The sequence below is a fragment of the Rutilus rutilus genome (assembly GCF_951802725.1).
Source record: "Rutilus rutilus genome assembly, chromosome: 21".
Taxonomy (NCBI): Eukaryota; Metazoa; Chordata; class Actinopteri; order Cypriniformes; family Leuciscidae; genus Rutilus; species Rutilus rutilus.
In genome coordinates, this window is record NC_140226.1 from 24,234,767 (window position 1) to 24,254,396 (window position 19,630).

Genomic DNA, 19,630 nt, shown 5'->3' on the forward strand with positions numbered 1-19,630 from the left:
AATAATTAAATAGGTCAGTGAGATTTAAAAGGTAATGATTTATTACGTACAGTATTTGAGATACAGTCCATTTAAATGTAAAGACAAACATTGCGAAATCAAATGCAGAAGCATGTGAATACAGAAATTTCATGGTTTGGTAAATTAGTAATAGACACAAAATAAAGTCACAGATATGCATGCATGCATGCAAACATGATGGAAAAGGAAATGGACAGTTAATAAAATGCACACTCGAACAAAAGAAATCTATTCAAAAGCAAAAAGACAAAAGTGTGAACATGCAGCTTAACATACATGGACAGAAACAACATGAAACTAAACCAAATCAAAGTGTGACAATCAAAACAAAAAGAACGAAACAGAACAAAAGACACATAAAGATCCTTAACACCTGACTAAGGCTAATTTTACAGCTGTTTTGCTTAGTAACAGATTTGAAAATACTGGCTGGGAGATTTGATTGGACTCCTGTAAGAGGGCATATCTGAGGGCGAGTGGACTGACTGAGAAGTACACTTCCTCAGAGGAAGGGTAAACGGAGGGATCTTTCGGCTCCCGAGCCGGGCCGCTCTGTCAGACACAATCTTGGCCTCTGACGGGGTGTTCGGAGACTGCGAGGGCACGGTTGACGTGGATTTGGGGGGTTCGGCGGATCCGGTCCTTTTTGACGGTCGGTGCAGGTAGATCTGCACGGTTACTAGGTGAAGTGGTCAAATTGGACAGGGCAGGTGCAGGAGAGGGTGGAGAGGTGGGATGAAGTATAATCATGATCAGACATGGTCCAACAGATTTAGATTCCACCATACTAACAAGACGACAAGGCTTCCACAATACTAAGAAACCACACTGCAAAACAATCGTTTTCGCAATTTGTCTTGTTTTCCATAAACATCATTAAAGCAAGATCAATTCAGCAAATGATCATTTTCAAACAATATATTTTGAATTAAGAAGTTTATATTCTTAATTCTAATCTTAGCCTACTATTCTGGCAAAAAAAAAAAAAAAATGTTTTAAGCAAACATTGAGCAAGATTTAGAGATATGTATGCTTAAAAAAGTCAATGAGATAAGAAAAATAAACTTTTATAAACTAAAAAAATGTACTTTGCAAAAAAAAAATATATACATTTGTTTTATTAATTGATTTTTCTTACAAATTTTGGTCTGGTTTTTGAATATATTAACTTTTTTCTGGAAAGCCAAAAATGCAGATTGCGAAAATGATTTTTACAGTGCTGATTACAGTGGGTAGGGAAGGCGCATATTATCTATTATCCTAGAGGAAAACCAGGAATACTGGAAACAAACTGAAAAAACTTATTCTGAAGATACATTACTTTAATTTACTTGCCTTACGAGTTTTTTTGTGACTATAAAACACAGTGAGTCGTTCACCAAATTTTGCATCAATATCGAAGACTATAGTTCGGGGAAAATAATTTCCACCTAGTGACACACTGCACATAGATATGCATGTGTCTGACATTTTTAATTTTAGATTCATGATAAACACCAAACTTCAGTTTCAGAGGGGAAAAAAAATTAGAAGAGCTAGTTGACGCAGGATGATAAATGTCCTTTACGGGACTGAAAGAACAAATATGTGTGCGTGGAGCAAAAAGTGGCATTAAACTATTGGACTAAAACCATCCAGTGAGCTGCTGTGTGACTGCAGGAAACTGTTGTGTTCCCATGGTGCATGTGGAAAAACAAGTGCCATGAGCAGTGAGCAAAACACCCAGGAGCTGTCAGAGCAGCATCACTCAAAGAGTTACCAGCTTGTGTTTTAGCTCCACTGCAATCAACCACAGGTTGGCATCACTCAGAAGGGTGTTACAGAGTGCGCATTCGTTTATTGGGAAGGGTGGCATGTCTGGAGGAAGGTGGGAGCTTCTATCACACACGCATTTGTCTAATCAACCCAGACCTTTACGCAAGACAGCTCTGTGGGAGCCGATTCTGTCGTAATATGAAGCCAGAGCTGTCAAAGTCAGCCAGATTACCATACTTTCTAGAATACCAGTTTAAACTGTATAAAGGGACATTATATGATTCTTACAGCCAAAATGTAAACATGTCAGAAACCTCGTTAAGACCCCTTAAAATCACAGCTTTGTGGCAAAAATCATTTAAAAATCTAGTTTAAAACACGTCAAGTTCTTAAAAATATACTCTTTATATTTATGTTGGATTCATATGGTTTAAAAAAAACAAAAACATAACTCTAAAATAAATATTTTCCTTACACCTTACATACATGTGAGTGTACACATCTTAATTGAGTGTACACATTAAACTATTTTTTAAAATAGTTTTTAAATATATTTTTCAATGTAAAAGTATTATAACATACATTTTTAATTCATAAATATCATAATTTTTTTAAATGCACAACATTTGACCTCCTGCACTAACCTTGCCTTGTCATAAAAAGCTCAAATTATCTGATATTTTAAGCGATTTATTGACCTTGACACACAGTCATGAGTCTGCAGGGGCCCCTATGATGTCATTTCCTGTAAACACTGGTTGTTCATAGGGGTCTTTATTTAAATCATTTTACAGTATCTGGCACTTCATAAATAATGATTCTCAACTCTACCAGCTGTCATTGCATGTGTAAGCAGAGTTGTAATTCTGCCTTCTTTAATTGCTGAAGTGATTTAAATAACTTCCCTCTGGCTTCGAGAATCAAGCTGTATCCACAGAGCTGCTCACACAAGGGGCAGTTGACAAACAGTGCCTACCTTTGCAGTGTGTCACACGTCGCATCCCTTTGTGAACGTACAAAGACAAAGACAAACATGTAAGATGGCAGAAGATGGCTCATGGAAAGGCAGATCCCTGTTCATAAGATCCCAGGTTTCCATGTCTGGATAATTACTCTACAAGCTCCTCCGGGAAAGTCGTTTCATTTGTCAAGCGCTCTATTTAACAAATCTCCACTGGTGTTTGATTAATTTGGTGTACTGTATATTTAACATCTGGAATTGCTGTCTTGATGACTTCAATTAATCACAGTTTTTGGCACAGTTAAATACAGCAACTGGGTCAAATATACAATAACGAACGTGCAAATTCCGCCTTCAGCAAGAACAGTTAATTTTATTCTGCCTCATAAGGCTGCGCACACTGGACGCTCTGCTTTACACTGACACCAAATCAAATTTGCTCTGACATTCCCAAGAACTGCTGCTGAATTCCTTTGTATTCTTTAAAAAAATTAAGACTGAACAGCTTCGGACCAAAAGTGATGTATAATAGATAAACACAATGACTATAAACGCCTATCAGATCTTGAAAATTTCAAGCTTCTTTTATTTGAAAAAGACCCTGTACTCTCTCTCAGTGCAGTTTCTATGCTTATATTACAGTAAAAATTTGACATTAACAGAATAAATTTTTTATTATATTATATTATAGTTCTAATTTTGTGACCAAATGCATAAAAAATATAAATTTGACAAAAATAAAATGTAATAAATATAAAAGCATAAAATATAAGTATACAAACACAAAAATGAGAAACAGTGGAAATGTTTTTGGTAAGAGATGATGTTACTGATAAAAGAAGAGCAGGTAATTGAACTGCGAAATGAACTGAAAAAAGACTGTACAGCACAATATAGACAGTGAGCTTCATGAGCCATGACTGGAGAGCACAAAGGGAGAAAGCTCTGGGGGGGGGGGGGAATTCCCTTGAATTTCCCACCTACTAAATGAGCTGAATTGCTGCAAAACAAAAGAACTTCTGGTTGGTCAGCCATTCATTTAGAGTGCTTGACAAGAGTTAGCAAAGTTTGTACTTTTTGGAAAGTCCAGTCAAAAAGAGAAATGACAGCATAACCATTGCTTTGTTTGTGACTGATCCAGTCCTGGTTCATACTCTATCACATGGGAACAGGGCACCTGACTCTTACCTGCGCAGAAAACAGGCTCCCTCTGTTTGCTGCAAGGGTGAGAAAGGAAACAAGTCACCCAAATGTGCTTCTCTATGTGTGTGTGCAATGTTTGATTGTATGAGTCATCTTATTCAGTTACCCATTTTAGGTAAAAATTATTTTTTAAATCACATGGGCACAAAGACCAAATATATATAAATTTCCATACTTTTCTGTGGTTTTCTTGCCACTGGAGTTGCTCCCAGTGGAACCAGTGCGTGTTCGATTGTTTTTGGAGTCCACCCCGCTGTCTTTCCTGTTGTTGGGGCCGACGTGCTCAGATGAACTTGTTCTCTTCACAGTGCTATGAATGATAGAAGGAGAGAAATTAACATCATTTTGGCGCTTACCTAAGAAAAGGCACAACAAAATACCAACACTTGATAATACTAAAATATTCCTCAACTGAAACATTCTAGTGAATGGGAAAATATGGCATTTGCTTTTTTAATACGACACAAAATGTTAGATTTGAAGATACTGCTTGAATTGTTTCAATTTTAGTATTTATTTTAGAATTATTGATATATATATATATATACTCTTCCGTTCAAAAGTTTGGGCCAACAGTTATTTGATGAAAAATTTAGAAATATTTTTATAAATTAAAATACCAGTTATTGCTGTGATGGCATATTATCTTTAAGAAATCATTCTAATATGCTGATTTGATTATTACTCTATATGTTTCCAAAGTTGTGAATGTAATAAAAATGGAAGTTGCTGCAATCGGGGAACTGTGGCCACTTGAAGCCACTTGCATCTCAAAGCGTGCAGACAAAGTGTTTGGGAACACAATCATGTAAGACACTTCTGACAGGTTATGAAACATGAAAACATGCCAAATTGTGCGCACATAATTTTTGGTCAGGCTGTCAAGAAATTAAGAACACATGCAAAAACACGAGAGAACCAACAAAATATTAATAACTGATTATGTTCTAGTCAATGTATGCTTACTCCTGTGAGCATTTTGTTTTTCTATGCATTTTTTGCATAGTAAAATAAAACCTGTAGCTGTAGTAATTTCCCCCTTTTTTGCCAAATAATTTTGTCAGATAAATACCCTAACCAAGTTAAGTGTTTTGTTCTTCCCTCGTATTTAAAATATTTACAAATATCAAATATTTTTCTCATATTTTGATGGTTTAATCGAACTTGTAGGGGTCATTAAAAACAAATCCCCAAACCAATTCCCTCCAGAATATATATAATACTGTACAACAGAATTGAGTAAGAAAACGTTTATGTATTTGTGTTAGCTTGCAATATCTGTCTCTAAATCTCTTTCATGAATCCTAATTTCCCTACAATAGCCTATACCTCAAACGGAAACATTTACACAGACAAAAAGGAAATGGCAATGTAGAGATAACACTGGCAACATCCCAGCCAATTATATCAGAGATTATAATTATAACCTAGGCCTGGTCATCCACATAGAGGCAGAGCAAACACATATAAGACAAACAAACAAATGAAAGTTTTTTTTTTTCTGTGACATGTTCATTCCCTGATTTGCTGTCTTTGTGCATTAGAAAGGAGTGAACTGAGCCTGGGTTCCCTTTAAAACTTGTCAACAAAAGAAAAGACCCCATCAGCAGTCCACTGGTTGCCAGGCTCAAGTCTAATCCAGACTGCAGGGCTAAAGTTCATTTGGCCCAGCCATTGGCGGATGGTGTTATTCCATGTTAAATAAGCTGCAGGATCTTCATGCTTTGTGAGGCTTTTTGTCAATAATGGCACTTCAGGCATACAAGCAAGTGGGTATAGAGTTAGTGTAGAGACTGCACAGGGCTCTCGCTTCAAGGCATGATGGGAATAGAAGCTTTACAGGCTGCATTGAAAAAGTGCCTGAAGAGAAGCTAAGAAAAAAAAGAAAAACAACACATGTCCAAGCCAAAGAGTGCCCAGTTTCACAAGTATCAAAGCAAAGCTTATCTCCCAGTGCAGTGGTACTTCATGTGGGATCCCCAAAGCACCTTCATAGACTAGGGTTTTTAAGATGTTCATGAATAATGGTTTAAAAACAGACCCTTAAAGCCTTTTTATGATAAAAATATCAGAAGTCCACAGCACTTTTGAGAAGATTGCGGATCCTTTTGGCAAACAAACTCTCACCTGCAGGGTGGCCTTAGAAGAAACCTGGGCAGATGGGACAGACTAGAACATGCAACAGATAGGAAGAAGGGGAGGGGACAGGGGAGAGAAAGGTCGCACAGGATGACAAATACATGTGACAGACAGTTGACACTAACAAACAAAGACAAGCAGGGGTCATCAGCTGGGTTGTATCTCATAATAACAAACGTCTGTTTATTCGTTAATTAGTCTGCATGATGTGTACTTAAACAAAGAAACACTGGTGCTGCACAGCTGGAAAGTTCACGAGAGTGACTGTTTCATGAATATCAACCCTTATTGTAATTTAGATTTTTATAGTGACAAGAAAACATAATTGCAGAAGTATTTTTAACCTAGTGAATATCATGAAATACGAATTGGCTTATGGATTTTAGAAATACACATTCCTGATGTCATTCTAAAAACATTACACTTAATTAAAACAATGTTATTTGTTATTTCACATTGTGAAATATATTACCATTCAAAAATTTTGGGGCCAGATTTCTTTTTAAAATAAATTGATACTTTTATTTAGCAGCAAGGAAGCATTAAAATAATCAAAAGTGACAGTAAAGACATTTATAGTGTTACAAAGGATTTCTATTTCAAATAAATGCTCTTCTTTTTAACTTTCTATTCATCAAAGAATCTTTAAAAAAAAAACACAAAGTTTCTCTATCTGCTAATTTGAACTTGTTCTTTGTCATCTGGAACATAGTTGCACTGCATTGCTTCCTACATCACAGACGACTCACTTGAGAACAGGTTTTCTTTCAGGTTTTGCGTTTCTGATAAAGACGTGAGCTGACCTTTATAAGACAAAACCATGCACAGTTATCTTTGTATTTGCATGCACTGGATAAATGTCTATTATAATACTGAAAGCTGATCCAGCACTGTACAGCAAAACAATGCAGACAATTTCATCTCCACTATAGAGTGAAAAGACTGCGAATGATTTTAACAATTTTATCTTTATTTTTAAATTAATAAAGGAGATTAAGCCTTCAGTCATTTATGGTTTAACCAGGCAAAGATAACACATTTATTTATTGTCTGACCAATGATGAATTGACTAGATTAATTGATCTGATACATACAGACAGACATACAGAGGGGTCTGACAAACACCACATTTAAAATATGGAGGGATGCACCAATATGAACATTTTGGCCGATACCGATAACCGATAATTCTTTATATTTGAAAGCCGATAACCGATATATTATATTATTATATACTGATATATAGTCCCAAGCACACAGTTGTGATGTTCTCATTATAATTTTATGTAGCCTATATGACAGACTTGCATATTTGAAATAATTATATTTCAAGCAATTCAAAACCATTGTGGTGAACAGAGCACACCTGAAGAGTCTCAGCTGAAGGAAATAATTAATTATTTATCGGCTTTAAAATTTATCAGCCCAATATTGGTAATGATAACGATAACAAAAAAAGGACATATATCAGCCAATACCGATATGCTGGCCGATATATCTTTTATCCCTAAAATATTAACTGATTTCAAAACAGTAGGCATCATACACTTGCTGACTTTATAAAATAGTTACAGAGAAAAGCTAGGCATCATACACTAAACAACTGAGGGTCACACACACACATTTTCAAGTCGTTCCGAACACAACAAACTCACGCAGAAACATGCGCCTCGCTTCTAGGAGACTTGTGGCAATTGAAAACAATGTTCTAAAATCGGCTCAAAATATCAAACAAAAAGTCATAAGCATAAAAAAAAGAGTGTGCCCATCATAAGCAATTTTCTGTGGAATCAGTAAACTCTGATCTGCACAGGTCAAAGTAAATCTGGCTTAACCTCACCCACTCACAAGGTGCATGAAATAAATCGCCTGAACAACAATGAAGAGGGAACCAGCGGCACTTGTGGTGCGCTCCAATCTGCAGACTGCCTCTGACTTTCATCTACACTGCAAATTTGGACAAAAATCTGGACAAAATGTATTCCAGCCTTTAGTCTCTTACCTTTTGGTTGCTGGTGAGTTGTTGTCCTTCTTGGAGCTGGAGGGTGATGGCAGTGTGCCACCCTTCTTCGACAGGCCAGTACCATTATTGACCGTGGGTCTCAGGGGCAGGGCTGCAATCATTGGTCTAGCTAAAAGATGAAAAGACACATGGACAGAATTACACGTACTGTAGCACTGCAGTCAAATGTTCATTGTCTGTTGTTTCTGTTCTTTTTGTAAACTAGCACCAGTTTAAGTCAAGCTTTTAATAGCTAACTTTACATTCTCAAAGGCCCCATGAAATTGCTTAACAAGGACAAGTGTTTTTTCCCAGTGTCCTGTGTGAGAAATATTTCCTATTGAAACAGGAAGTTTGGGCGGGACATATAGAGGGACTTGTCCCTTTTGTTTTAAATGACCAATAGGCTTAATCACGTCATAGTCATGAACAATCATTTGATACTTTCTAGTTACTTGAATGTGGTATTAGGGAAGGGACATTCTCATTCTAGAGAGCATCTGATTGGACAAAAATCTGTGTAGTGCAGGATGAGTCATCAATATTCTTGCTCTGTTGTCCCAAAAGAGATATACAACGTATTTAAAATGAATTTTGAGTGAAAAAAGTGAATTTTGAGTATATTAGCATATAGATTTTAATTGAGCTTTAAAATGAATTAAGTTATTTTATAGATACACTACCAATCGAATGTTTGGGGTCAGTAAGATTTTTTTTAAATGTGTTTTTGAGTATGATGATTTAGTACTAAAGAAACTTTTCTTATTATCAATGTTGAAAAAAGTCGTGATTGAAGAAACTGATTTTTTGATGAATAGAAAGTTCAAAAGAACACCATTTATTTAAAATAGACAGATTTTTTAACATTATTATTGTGTTTACTGACACTTTTGATCAATTTAATGCATAACCTGAATAAAAAAAAATAAAAATCTTACTGACTCCAAACTTGATGAAATGAAATAATTAATGGACCTCACAGTAAACATTTCCAGATGTTAAATTCAATCAATTTAGGAAGCACCAGAATAGAACCAGAATTCCAGAGTAGGTTTTTTCTTGCTTCCTCGTACTGTCCTGCAAGAGGTTGAGCCATGAATAGATAGACCCCATTAAAATCCAGTTGTGGTTCACAAAAGTCTTACTTACTTAATAGTGCATCCACACCTGCAGTCTAACTTCTGACGGCATAGACTTTAGAGAGCCTTTATTTACTTGGTCCTATGAGTTTGCATTATTAAATATTCATCACAGCAGAGCTGCTTGAATGTGTGATGAATGTGTAGGCAGCGACACAGAGATAGTTGAAAAAAGAAAAGAAAGAATGAGGCAAAAGTGCAAGTGAGAAATAGAGGAGAATTTTTTGTTTCAAAGACATCAGCCTGCATGGTGCATGAAGGATTTTGCAGAAGCAAAGCATGACTCATCTTGCACACACTTCAAACAAGCAGAGGAACAGATAAACTGAACATGAGCTAGGCAAAGTACAACTAAACTAAGCGTTTCTTTAACGGATTAATGGAGGAGTCTTGGACTCCAGGTTGACATTTGGTAGCACAAACACAGTCTGGCTAATTAGTGTCTGACACCAAAGCAGAAGTGTGTTTCAAACCTTTGAGGCGGTAAAGACATGTGACTCTAAGTATCCAGTTTATCCTACAGTTCAAAGGATTATGTGGATGTAGGAAAGCTTTGTTAAACAATCACCAACAAATCTATACTCTATAAGAGCTATAAGAGCTATAAGACCAAAATTGTCTAGGATCATTCTAGGATCATTTTATTTTGAGAGATATTAAAATATGGATGTGGTAGATTGTCAATCGAGCATTAAATGTAATCAGGACTGGAGTGTTTGTTAAGCACACTATCAAGCATCTTATAGTGTTAATCTCACTTAACTCACAAGAACACTAGGACATACGTATGTGAGCCAAGACTTTGTCACACATGCTGTGAAATACATGTGACATTAGGGATGCACAATATATCAATGATCATAAAAGTACCCGCCAATATTTGTGTTTTTTAATTATCTGATAAGGTTGACATTGAAAGAAATATTGGAAGTTTTAAAAGTATTTTTACCATTTATTTTTCTACTGTATATTATGATGATTTTATCCATGATTTCAATTATGTGAAATCATAATTCACTCACTTAAAGGGCTAGTCCACTGAAATATGAAAACTTTGTCATTATTTGAGTCACTTAAATACCTGCATTGTATAATATTACGTAAATAAACATCAGATTGAAAATTACCTTATCTGCTTTGCATATTAATAAATACTCAACATGCCTTAATAACAAACAAATACCAAAATGAATGTGATTAAGATTTAAAATAAAAGATTATGGACTATCAATATCAGCCAAAATGGCTATATCAGTGCATCCTTAAAGGCAGGGTAGGTAGGATTTATTAAAAATTAAAGATCCAAATTTGTTAAAACTTTCTATATATATCAATACATAATTAAAATGTAAGAACTCTGAAAAAAAGAGTATAAAAATCAAGTGACTCTAGACCGTTTAATCTGTATTAAACACAGCTCATTATTTCGATTCGGGACGAATCAAAGGATTGGCTTAGGCGACTGTCACTCTCTCGCAACCATGGCAACCACCCTTTTGCCACACAGCACCTGCCCACTTGCGCGCGACCGTTTGATTTGAGGAGTGCGAGAGGCACGGAACCTGATCACACCTCCGTCCAGTAGATGGCGGTAATGCACTATGTTTGCAAGCTGCCAATAAAATCTATCGAAGAAGAAGAAGAAGGCACTGAACCTAGGAATACCAAAACAATGGCAGAGAAAGAGCAATCTAAATTTACAGTACCAGCATATGCAGTTAGTGAAGGCAAACCAGGCAAAAAAATGCCCCTTCCCCTCCGCTTGTCTCAGGTAAATAATGCGTCCTCTAGCTCAGCGGTCGGAGTCGCGCGTTCATGTGTTTTGGGGGCGTGGCTTTGGAAGAAGCACAGAAATGAGGCGGTGGAGTGAATGGAAATAATGAGATGTCTTTAAAACAGTCGTGAGAGGTCTACAGACCCTCGATTTTGATACTTTCTTTTTCAGAGTACTTACATTTTAATTATGTATTGATATGTACATAAAGTTTAAACAAATTTGAAAAATAAAATTTTTAGACCATTTCTACCTACCCTGCCTTTAAGTGAAAAAAAAAACGAATATAAAACTCAGTCCTCAGTGTTCATGCATTTTGAAGCATGGTGAAGAACAGTTCCAGTGTCGTAACTGAAACACAAGCTCCACTCCCTACCTGGCTTCCCAACACTCCTGTCAGAGGAGGGAGAGTCTCTCCTCACTGCTGCTTCTAAACACGTTCACAGTATGAGAGAACAGTTGAAGGCAGGGAACAGGAGGATAGGAAAGCAGAGAAGATAAACGAAGAGCAACATGAGAGAAAACTGCAGCCGGAGCATGGATGGGATGGAGATGAAAACAAGAAATGGCACACAGGTGGTTCTATAGAGAACTGTTTTCCACTGAGGCTTATAGCAAACACTGAACACTTTCTAGCAAATCAGGTGAGATAAAATGCAAAGCCGAAATAAACAAACAGCACAGTGTGGCAACTCTAGGACTTTCCACCAGATGAGGTGACAAAGGGTCCAGTCTTATGTGGTACCTTTGGTTGGTCCTTTCCTGCTGAGCATGGCCTGCTGCTCCTCTGAGGTGTTCAGTCTCCTCACCACGTCAGCCAACGCCGACTTGAGCAGCTGAATCTCATCCTCCTGCATCTGAACCCGCTGTTCCAGAGAGGCGATCCGGTCCGTCACCTCCATACTGCTCGCTGCCGAGGCACTGTCATCTATAACACACACACACACACAAAAAAAACTCTAACATCTGGAAAAGCAATGCTATAATTTTTTTTTAAAAATGATGAGCACTGATATCACTTATGATTGAATAAGATTGGTCAATTTTGATTTCATGGTGACTTTAAAAATGAAGGCCTGTTGCTTTGAGGCGCCACAGGATCATAATGAATAATAAACAAATGAATTAATAAATGAATAATGGTTAATAAAATATAATGTGGGTCCCCAGAGCCCAGTTTGAAAACCTTTGCTTTGAAACACCAGTACATAGTATTAATGGTAACACTTTACAATAAGGTTTCATTAGTTAACTACTTTAGGTAACATGAACTAAGAATGAACAATACTTCTACAGCATTTATTAATCTTAGTCAATGCTAATTTCAACATGCACTACATTATTCAAATCAAAGTTGTATTTGTTAATATTAGTTAATGCACTGTGAACTAACATGAACAAACAATAAACAACAGTATTTTTATCAAATAGCATTAACAAAGAGTAATAAATACTGTAACAAATGTTTAAGTCATTGTGAGTTCGTTCTTTAATAGATTAACTAATGTAAACAAATGAGACCTAATTGTAAAGTGTTACTATATTAATAGTACAATAAATGTTCTGTGCAACATAAAAAGGTTCACGAATGGCATTAGGTTAATTGAAACCTGAATGTTAAAGAAAAGCTACAAATGTCAACCAAAGCAGACATCACATATCCCAAATTATTAATAATCAAGTCTATTCCAGTTTATTTCTACCATTAGTGACCATCAAATTTTAAGCCAAAAGCCTCATCCAGCAGAGTGCTGGAGTCAGTGAAGGCTTAACATCTTCATCACATATAAACATGCTGACTGATGTTTTTGAAGCACCCTTCTCTAACGGCTGCTGACCCTGAAAACGTACTCGGTTTCTAACGTAACCCCTTTTATGGGCGGGGCTATCCTTCTATATAAGCGTGCATTCTGTCATAGGGAATCAGGTTAATTCGACTGAAACGACAAACGCCAACACGTGCAGCATGAAAGCACGGCTGGTTACGCAGTACTCGTTACCGTTATCTCAGGGAGCCGAGGTTACGTTAGTAACCGAGTAAGTTCCATTTCGATACAATGCTAGATGCAATGGGAACCCAGTCCAATCGCACCGTGCTTAGAGCAGCGAAACAACAACTGTTCTGGGGCCCTGGCCCAGGGCGTATGAGTAAGGGCCCATGGGTGCCAAGGCTCTCTCACTCTCTCTCTCTCTGTCTCTCTCTCTTTCACACACACACACACACACACACACACACACGCATAAAATAGCAGATAGCTGTTTGCTAAGTGATTAGACAGCTTTGTAAAATCAGTGGTATGAAACATTAATGAAAACTAGTGCTTTCAACCCTTCCCTGAGAATAACATCTTCATTAATTATACACAGAGAGGAAGCAGCTGGTAATTAAACCAATAAAAAAAAGTAATAAAACGGAACTGTGCTGTTTTTGATATATTTAAAAGGAAGCCATTCAGGGTGCTTTATTTTTTTAAATCTACATCTTTACATCGGTTGGAATCTTACTCTTTGCACATTATTTTTAATGTCGTTTTACGTCAGATTGGTACCATGAAATATGTGGGTAACTAGTGTATTATTAAATTAACAATACTCTAGATTAATAAATGCTTAACAATTGTTTCTTGTTTCCTTAATACCGTATGCATTAAATAATGTTAACAAATTGAACCTTGTTGTAAAGTGTTTCCAGCATTTGATTAATAACAATTTACACTAAAAAGTCTAGGTTTTGAATTAACACTTAGTAATAGTGTTTAAAGGAAGAATTCATAGCGAGTGTGACCTGAATTATAAAAATGCAAACTATGAGTCATATTAGCCTGAGTAATTGGCAGATGGGAAGCTTCAGGCAAAATAAAAAAATGGATAGTTTTGAAACTGAAATTTAGATAAGTACCTTCCACGGCAAACATTAAATCACTCAAAGTTTCCTTACCCCAGCTGAGCTGTATAATTATACACTAACACACATACACACACATCAGCTCGGTGCATTTAATGGCCTCCAGCCATTTCACTTAAAATTCAGTTGCTCGCTCTGCAAAAATGATCATAGTCATTAATGTTCAGCGGTGATTAATCGCCTCCTGAAGATAAGCCTCTTTATGCAACACTATTTCACCCAGTCAGGCTATTCAGATAACCCTTAGATTTATACTTACCTGCACAAACCTGCACACCTTACCCCTGTGTATTGGGAAAACTATCTCAATTTCCCAACATTCAAAAGGTTTCTGTTGCTGGATCACTGAGAGCTTTGTTAATCACTGCACTAAAGCTTTTTATGAGTGCATTATGAACAAAGGAACATACAATGTGAATCCCTATTCTACACACACACACAAACACACACACATGCATCAACCGCAAGACAGAATCTAATAAAAAATGACTACTAATAATTAGGGCCGCAAATCATGCTGTTTGCATAGAAATTGCCTCTTTGATGGATGAAATTAATCACTGATTGAAGCCTTCCCATGGCTTCGTCTTTTCAAAAGCTCCATGGGGAGTTATTCTCCAAGCACAAACCCAGTTTGCAATTGTTCTGAAGCCACTGGTGGCATAATGCTAGTAACCAGCACAATAAATGACTGTCACATCTGCTCAAAGCCTAAAAGAGCTTCCCGTTCATTTGACAATTGCACAAAATAATCCTGCACTCTACAAAATCGCACCTGTACGGTCAGTGATAGAGCATGTAAACACACACTTAAACACGTATTTAATTATATTGCTTGTAAACGCTAATGCTCTCCAGTGAACTTCTCAGCTACGCATGACTGCAGGTGAGCATGCGCGTCGACCACATTAAAAAGCATTAGCGTGAATATATCAGTGCAGCATGAACGGACACAAATTGCAATTCTTGTTGCTGTTCTTTCTGTAAAAACAGCAGGATTGGCAGGCATCCGTATCTCCTAATGTGTTTCAGAAATCAAATTAACTGCTAAGATTGAGGATGCACTTCCCTTGCCATTGTCTCTGTATCTCGGTCTTTCTCCCACTTCCTCTGAATTCAATCTTGTTTTGTTTCATTGTGATTAGATTGGACAACGGCCCATCTCTAGCTTCATGTTCCACTGGAAATGACTGTGTTCATTAGATACCGCATCACTATCCTAGCTAGATCTCCTCCAAACTTCTGTTAGTTAAATTCCCAACACTGAACAGCTCATCTTGAACTATTATCTGGTGATTATAGAAGAACACACCAAAAAACTAAAAAGTTAAAAAAGAAGAGTTTATGCACTGAAAATGTTGACATATGCCCTAGCTGAGGAAAACCGCAAATTCCAGTAGGATTCTTTTCAGTCAGATCTTTTAAAGTGCCCCTTTTTTAAATATTACCTTTCTTGCAGTGAGTCATTTAGCTGTTTGTGACTGTAAAAGGTCTGCAAAGTTTTAAAGATCAAAGCGCACAACAAATAAAGTTATTGTCTCCTAAAAGAAAAATGAGTCGTCAGTAATTCCAGTCTCACTTCCTGTTACAAACCTTCGTCAATGTAACAAATTTGCATAATGCCAGCCTATGGTCTTCATTGGCTGCCCGAGACCGACGTCTACTTTGACCCGCCCTCAAGTACTGAAGTTGCCTGGAAGAGTTTGGTACGTGTTGTCGACTGTTTTCAGTGCTGAGAATCTACTAGGATCATATCACTATCAACTGACAAATGTCCTATCTTGTAAAATGTAGTAGCCCCACTGCCGCTTCCTATACACAGAGTACGCGCAATTGCAACCCTGAAAGTGATTTCAATACCCCGCATATAGATAGCGGCTCACTGATGCCCGCAAATGATAGGCCTCTACACAGAGTATCGCGAATTCAAAAGCAAAGGTGAAAAACAATCGTGCATTCAAAATACTCAGACATGGTAATAGGTGTTTCGTTTCCGACGTGCTGTAAACAGGGGAAAAGAGGGATTTAGAGAGACTGAATCTTTGAACAAAGCGTTTTCAGATTCTTTGAGAAATGAGGTGATGTGCAGTGTATATTATGAGAAAATTCAAGTGGCTTTTGACCTTGGATGTGTAACACAGGTTAAATAAAGTTAATATTTAATTTACACAATTTAGTTATATGATTTTCCCTTAATAAAAGTCGATAAGAGATTATTAAGATTAAGAATATTAAGAAAAATATGTGAATATATTCTAAAATAAATTCTCAGCGATCAACCAATGAGAGCTCTCTTGTCATTAACGTCATGAGTGTCGACGAGCATGCGCGATGACAGAAGAGACGAGCTTGATTGAGAAGAGCAGACGCAATCCCATCGTTGCGATCCATTTTATGTATCTGAGGTTAAAAATCTTCGAAAAAAGTATTGAGAAGTTGAGATATAGTTAATTTGATGCATTCTGAACAAGAAGCCGACTGAATAGAGGAATAAATCATTATTGGTGAGTCAGTATCACATAATTAATGAAAATAAAAGACTAATCCTTCATAATAGGATAGAATTACTGCTACTAAACATTAAATTAGTTGCTGTGGACTGATTATTTTCTTTAAAAATTGTATTTTGATCCGAGTGGTAACAAATGTCTAAAGTGAACCGCATGGTCATTGTACATTGCAGTTCACTGACGCCATTTAACGATCACGCACGAGGTGCGCCTGAGTGAGAGCGCATGGCCATTGCACATTGCAGTTCATCGACGCCATTTTACGATCACACACGAGGTGCGCCCGAGTGAGAGCAAAAGAAAAAAATCGATCATAAAGGTAACTTAGTTAAGCAGTTCTGTGAAGAAAAAGATATTTGTATGTACTAGTATGTAATTACTTAAGTTTGAGCGGTCATAGTGAACCGCATGGTTATTATTTGTTCATTTCAGAGTTCAGCGTCACCATTGTTGGCTACGTGTCTGTATGAAAGAGAACTAGTGATTTAGAGGTAAACGAATGTGATTATATTAGTTCGTGAAGAAATTTTAATTGTGTATTAGATGTTATTCTGGATCTTAGATGTGGAACTTATTTTGAAATGTACTTAATGAATGTTCTGGTCTGTGATCAGGCCAGGTTTTTTTCTCTCCTTTGTTTTTTCTTTGTTTTTTCTTTTTTTTTTCTTCCTTCTTGATTCGTGAAGATCTGCACGACCTCCTGTAACATCCTGTAGACTGCGAGTTTGATGGCGAGCCAACCCAGTTGTAGAAAAGAAGACATCGCGTGGTGGAGAGGAGGCCCGATATCCTTTCCTTGAGTTTCCACTGAAACCGCATTGAACGACAAACTCGATTTAAAGAACTGTTTCTTTTCTTTTCCTCTTGAGGGTGTATGGTCAACTATCACCCAGAATTGAGAGACCTTTAACTTTTCATGAGAGACACTTGAAATCCCTTTGAGAGAGAGATTATACTCTTTTGTGATATTCTGTCTGTTTCATTTATTTTATTTTTCCTGAATGTTGAACTGACTATGTGGGTATATATGTGAAAACACCGACAAGAGTGCACTCGAGGTGGAAATTTGCAGTCAGTTTTATTGTTTATTGTGTTTCTGTCATTTATTTTATTTTATTGACTTTCTACTTTTCGTCCAAATTAAATTTAAACAATTATATTTCTAAATTAATCTTGTGTCTGTCTGTTACTTCGTATGCTAACCCGCCGTCTCCATAGCGATCCCTAGTTCTTCTGATAGAATTCAAATATTATCTGTATTATAATAATAATAATAAAGCAGCAGAAAAAAACTACTTAATTACTAATTAATTACTGTATAATCCAAACAAGTGCTACATAAACTTTGGCGAGCCAGCCAGGAGACGGCGCTGTTGCAGAGAACTAACAGCTACACATTTGATTTTCCTTTTTTCTCTTTTGCTTTTAAGCAAGCGACGATAATGGAGATTATTGAAGCTGAAGGGATTATTATCCCAAACTCCGTAATAGTCAGTGGTTTAACAGACACTGAGAGCGATGACGAATTGTTTGATGCTCTGAAACGATACGGGTCATTTGCCAAAACCGTGCGCATCGATGACAAAGAATCCGAGTTCTACCAAAACGTAATCGTTGAGTACAACAGTAATCAAGCGTTGCAATCACTCGGACCAAAATTGCCGTTTACTCACCAGCTGTCAAGCGAACCAGGTGTTAAGTATGATGTGAGAGCGTTAGCCAGTGTGTTTACACAGCAACTTGGTAGTAGCATAACAAAATCCTACCTGGACAGATTAAAAGAAATAGCAGAACTGAGCGGAAACAACTTTGAGTCTATACTGAGTGAAATGCTGTCGCAAATGAGTGCTGACCTCCCACCAGAGCCTGCTGTTTCTGGTAGTACTGGTGACAATACCTGTGAGAAACCATATTGGGCATCTCCGGATGGGAATTTCGACCCAATTCGTAATCCACCAAGTCAGATAGATGATGTACCGTCCCAACCTACTCCTATTAATTTGATTGAACCGACCCTTCGCACGTCGTCCAAATTTCTCAACCCGCCTGAGGTCCAAAGGCTAGTAGTTGAGCATGTTGTGCGGAGCAGTGAAGTGGTTGCTCAAGGGCAGATACAGCCCAGGCTCAGAGTGTTTTCAGGAAAATGCCCTAGGCCTGGAAACGAGGTAGATTACGACATTTGGCGTTCTAGTGTCGAATTCATTTTGAAAGATCCCTCTTTGTCCGATTTGCATGCGTCTAGGCGAATACTAGACAGTCTTTTGCCGCCTGCGGCGGATGTTATAAAGCATCTGAATCCCGAATCTCCTCCTTCTGCTTACCTCCAGCTGTTGGACTCCGCTTTCGGGGCTGTGGAGGACGGGGACGAATTGTTAGCGAAATTCATGAACACGTTGCAGGATGCAGGTGAAAGGCCATCTACTTATCTGTACAGGTTACAGTCAGCTTTAAGTGCAACCGTCAAAAGAGATGGTATTGTCCCAGCAGAGGCAGATAGGCATCTCCTAAAGCAGTTTTGCAGGGGCTGCTGGGATAATGACTTGATCGCCGAACTACGACTAGAGCAAAAGCGAAACAATCCTCCTTCCTTTGCACAGCTTCTCCTTATGCTTCGTACAGAGGAGGATAGACATACTGCGAAAGCAACTCGAATGAAGCAACACCTTGGGTCTTCTAAGCAGAGAGCGTTTATGCACTCTCAGAAAGCGTGGATTTCTGCTGAGTTAGAACAAGATGAAGCTCCTAGAGTGAGTCCTCTTGAAACTGAAACGCGTGAGTTAAAGAAGCAGATTGTCAAGTTGCAGAGTCAGTTAGCTAATCTTGCAGTCCGACCAAAACATCCAAAGAGAACTCCGTCGCGAGAGGTAGTCAAAAGGCCTGCACCACCTGACCAAAGGAAGTCAGGGGCTGCTGCGAGTGTAGTTCCGGTCAATAAGAAGCCAACTGATAGACCTAGACCGTGGTACTGTTTCACATGTGGTGAGGATGGCCACATTGCATCGTCCTGTAGTTCTGAGCCAAACCCCGAGCTTGTCGCTACTAAACGTAGGCTGTTAAGGGAGAAACAGTTACAGTGGGAGTCACAGAATCCCTCCACTAGCGTAGATTTAAACTAGAGGCAGTTCCTGTCGCGGGACATACAGGAACTGAGCTTAAATCGAGTGGTCCCATTGTAAATCGTGTCTTCAAGAAATGCCAAGCTCCTAGGAAGCAGAGTGCAA

The 19,630-nt window shown here is 37.7% G+C and overlaps 1 protein-coding gene across 21 annotated transcripts in view; it reads right to left on the reverse strand.

Annotated features, from left to right (window-relative positions):
* Positions 1-19,630, reverse strand: part of eml1 (EMAP like 1) — a 60,966-nt gene that overhangs the window by 11,228 nt on the left and 30,108 nt on the right. For 6 of the 21 annotated variants that reach the window (XM_084393389.1, XM_084393393.1, XM_084393381.1 and 3 more), the window contains 6 exons: positions 11,740-11,922; positions 11,371-11,424; positions 8,082-8,211; positions 4,116-4,250; positions 3,926-3,954; positions 2,753-2,779 (listed from right to left, as the gene is read on the reverse strand). In XM_084393389.1, the coding sequence (XP_084249515.1) occupies positions 2,753-2,779; positions 3,926-3,954; positions 4,116-4,250; positions 8,082-8,211; positions 11,371-11,424; positions 11,740-11,922 (558 nt within the window). The remainder of the gene's footprint in view (positions 1-2,752; positions 2,780-3,925; positions 3,955-4,115; positions 4,251-8,081; positions 8,212-11,370; positions 11,425-11,739; positions 11,923-19,630) is intronic. The other 15 variants (XM_084393391.1, XM_084393385.1, XM_084393386.1 and 12 more) reach the window with 3 other exon arrangements.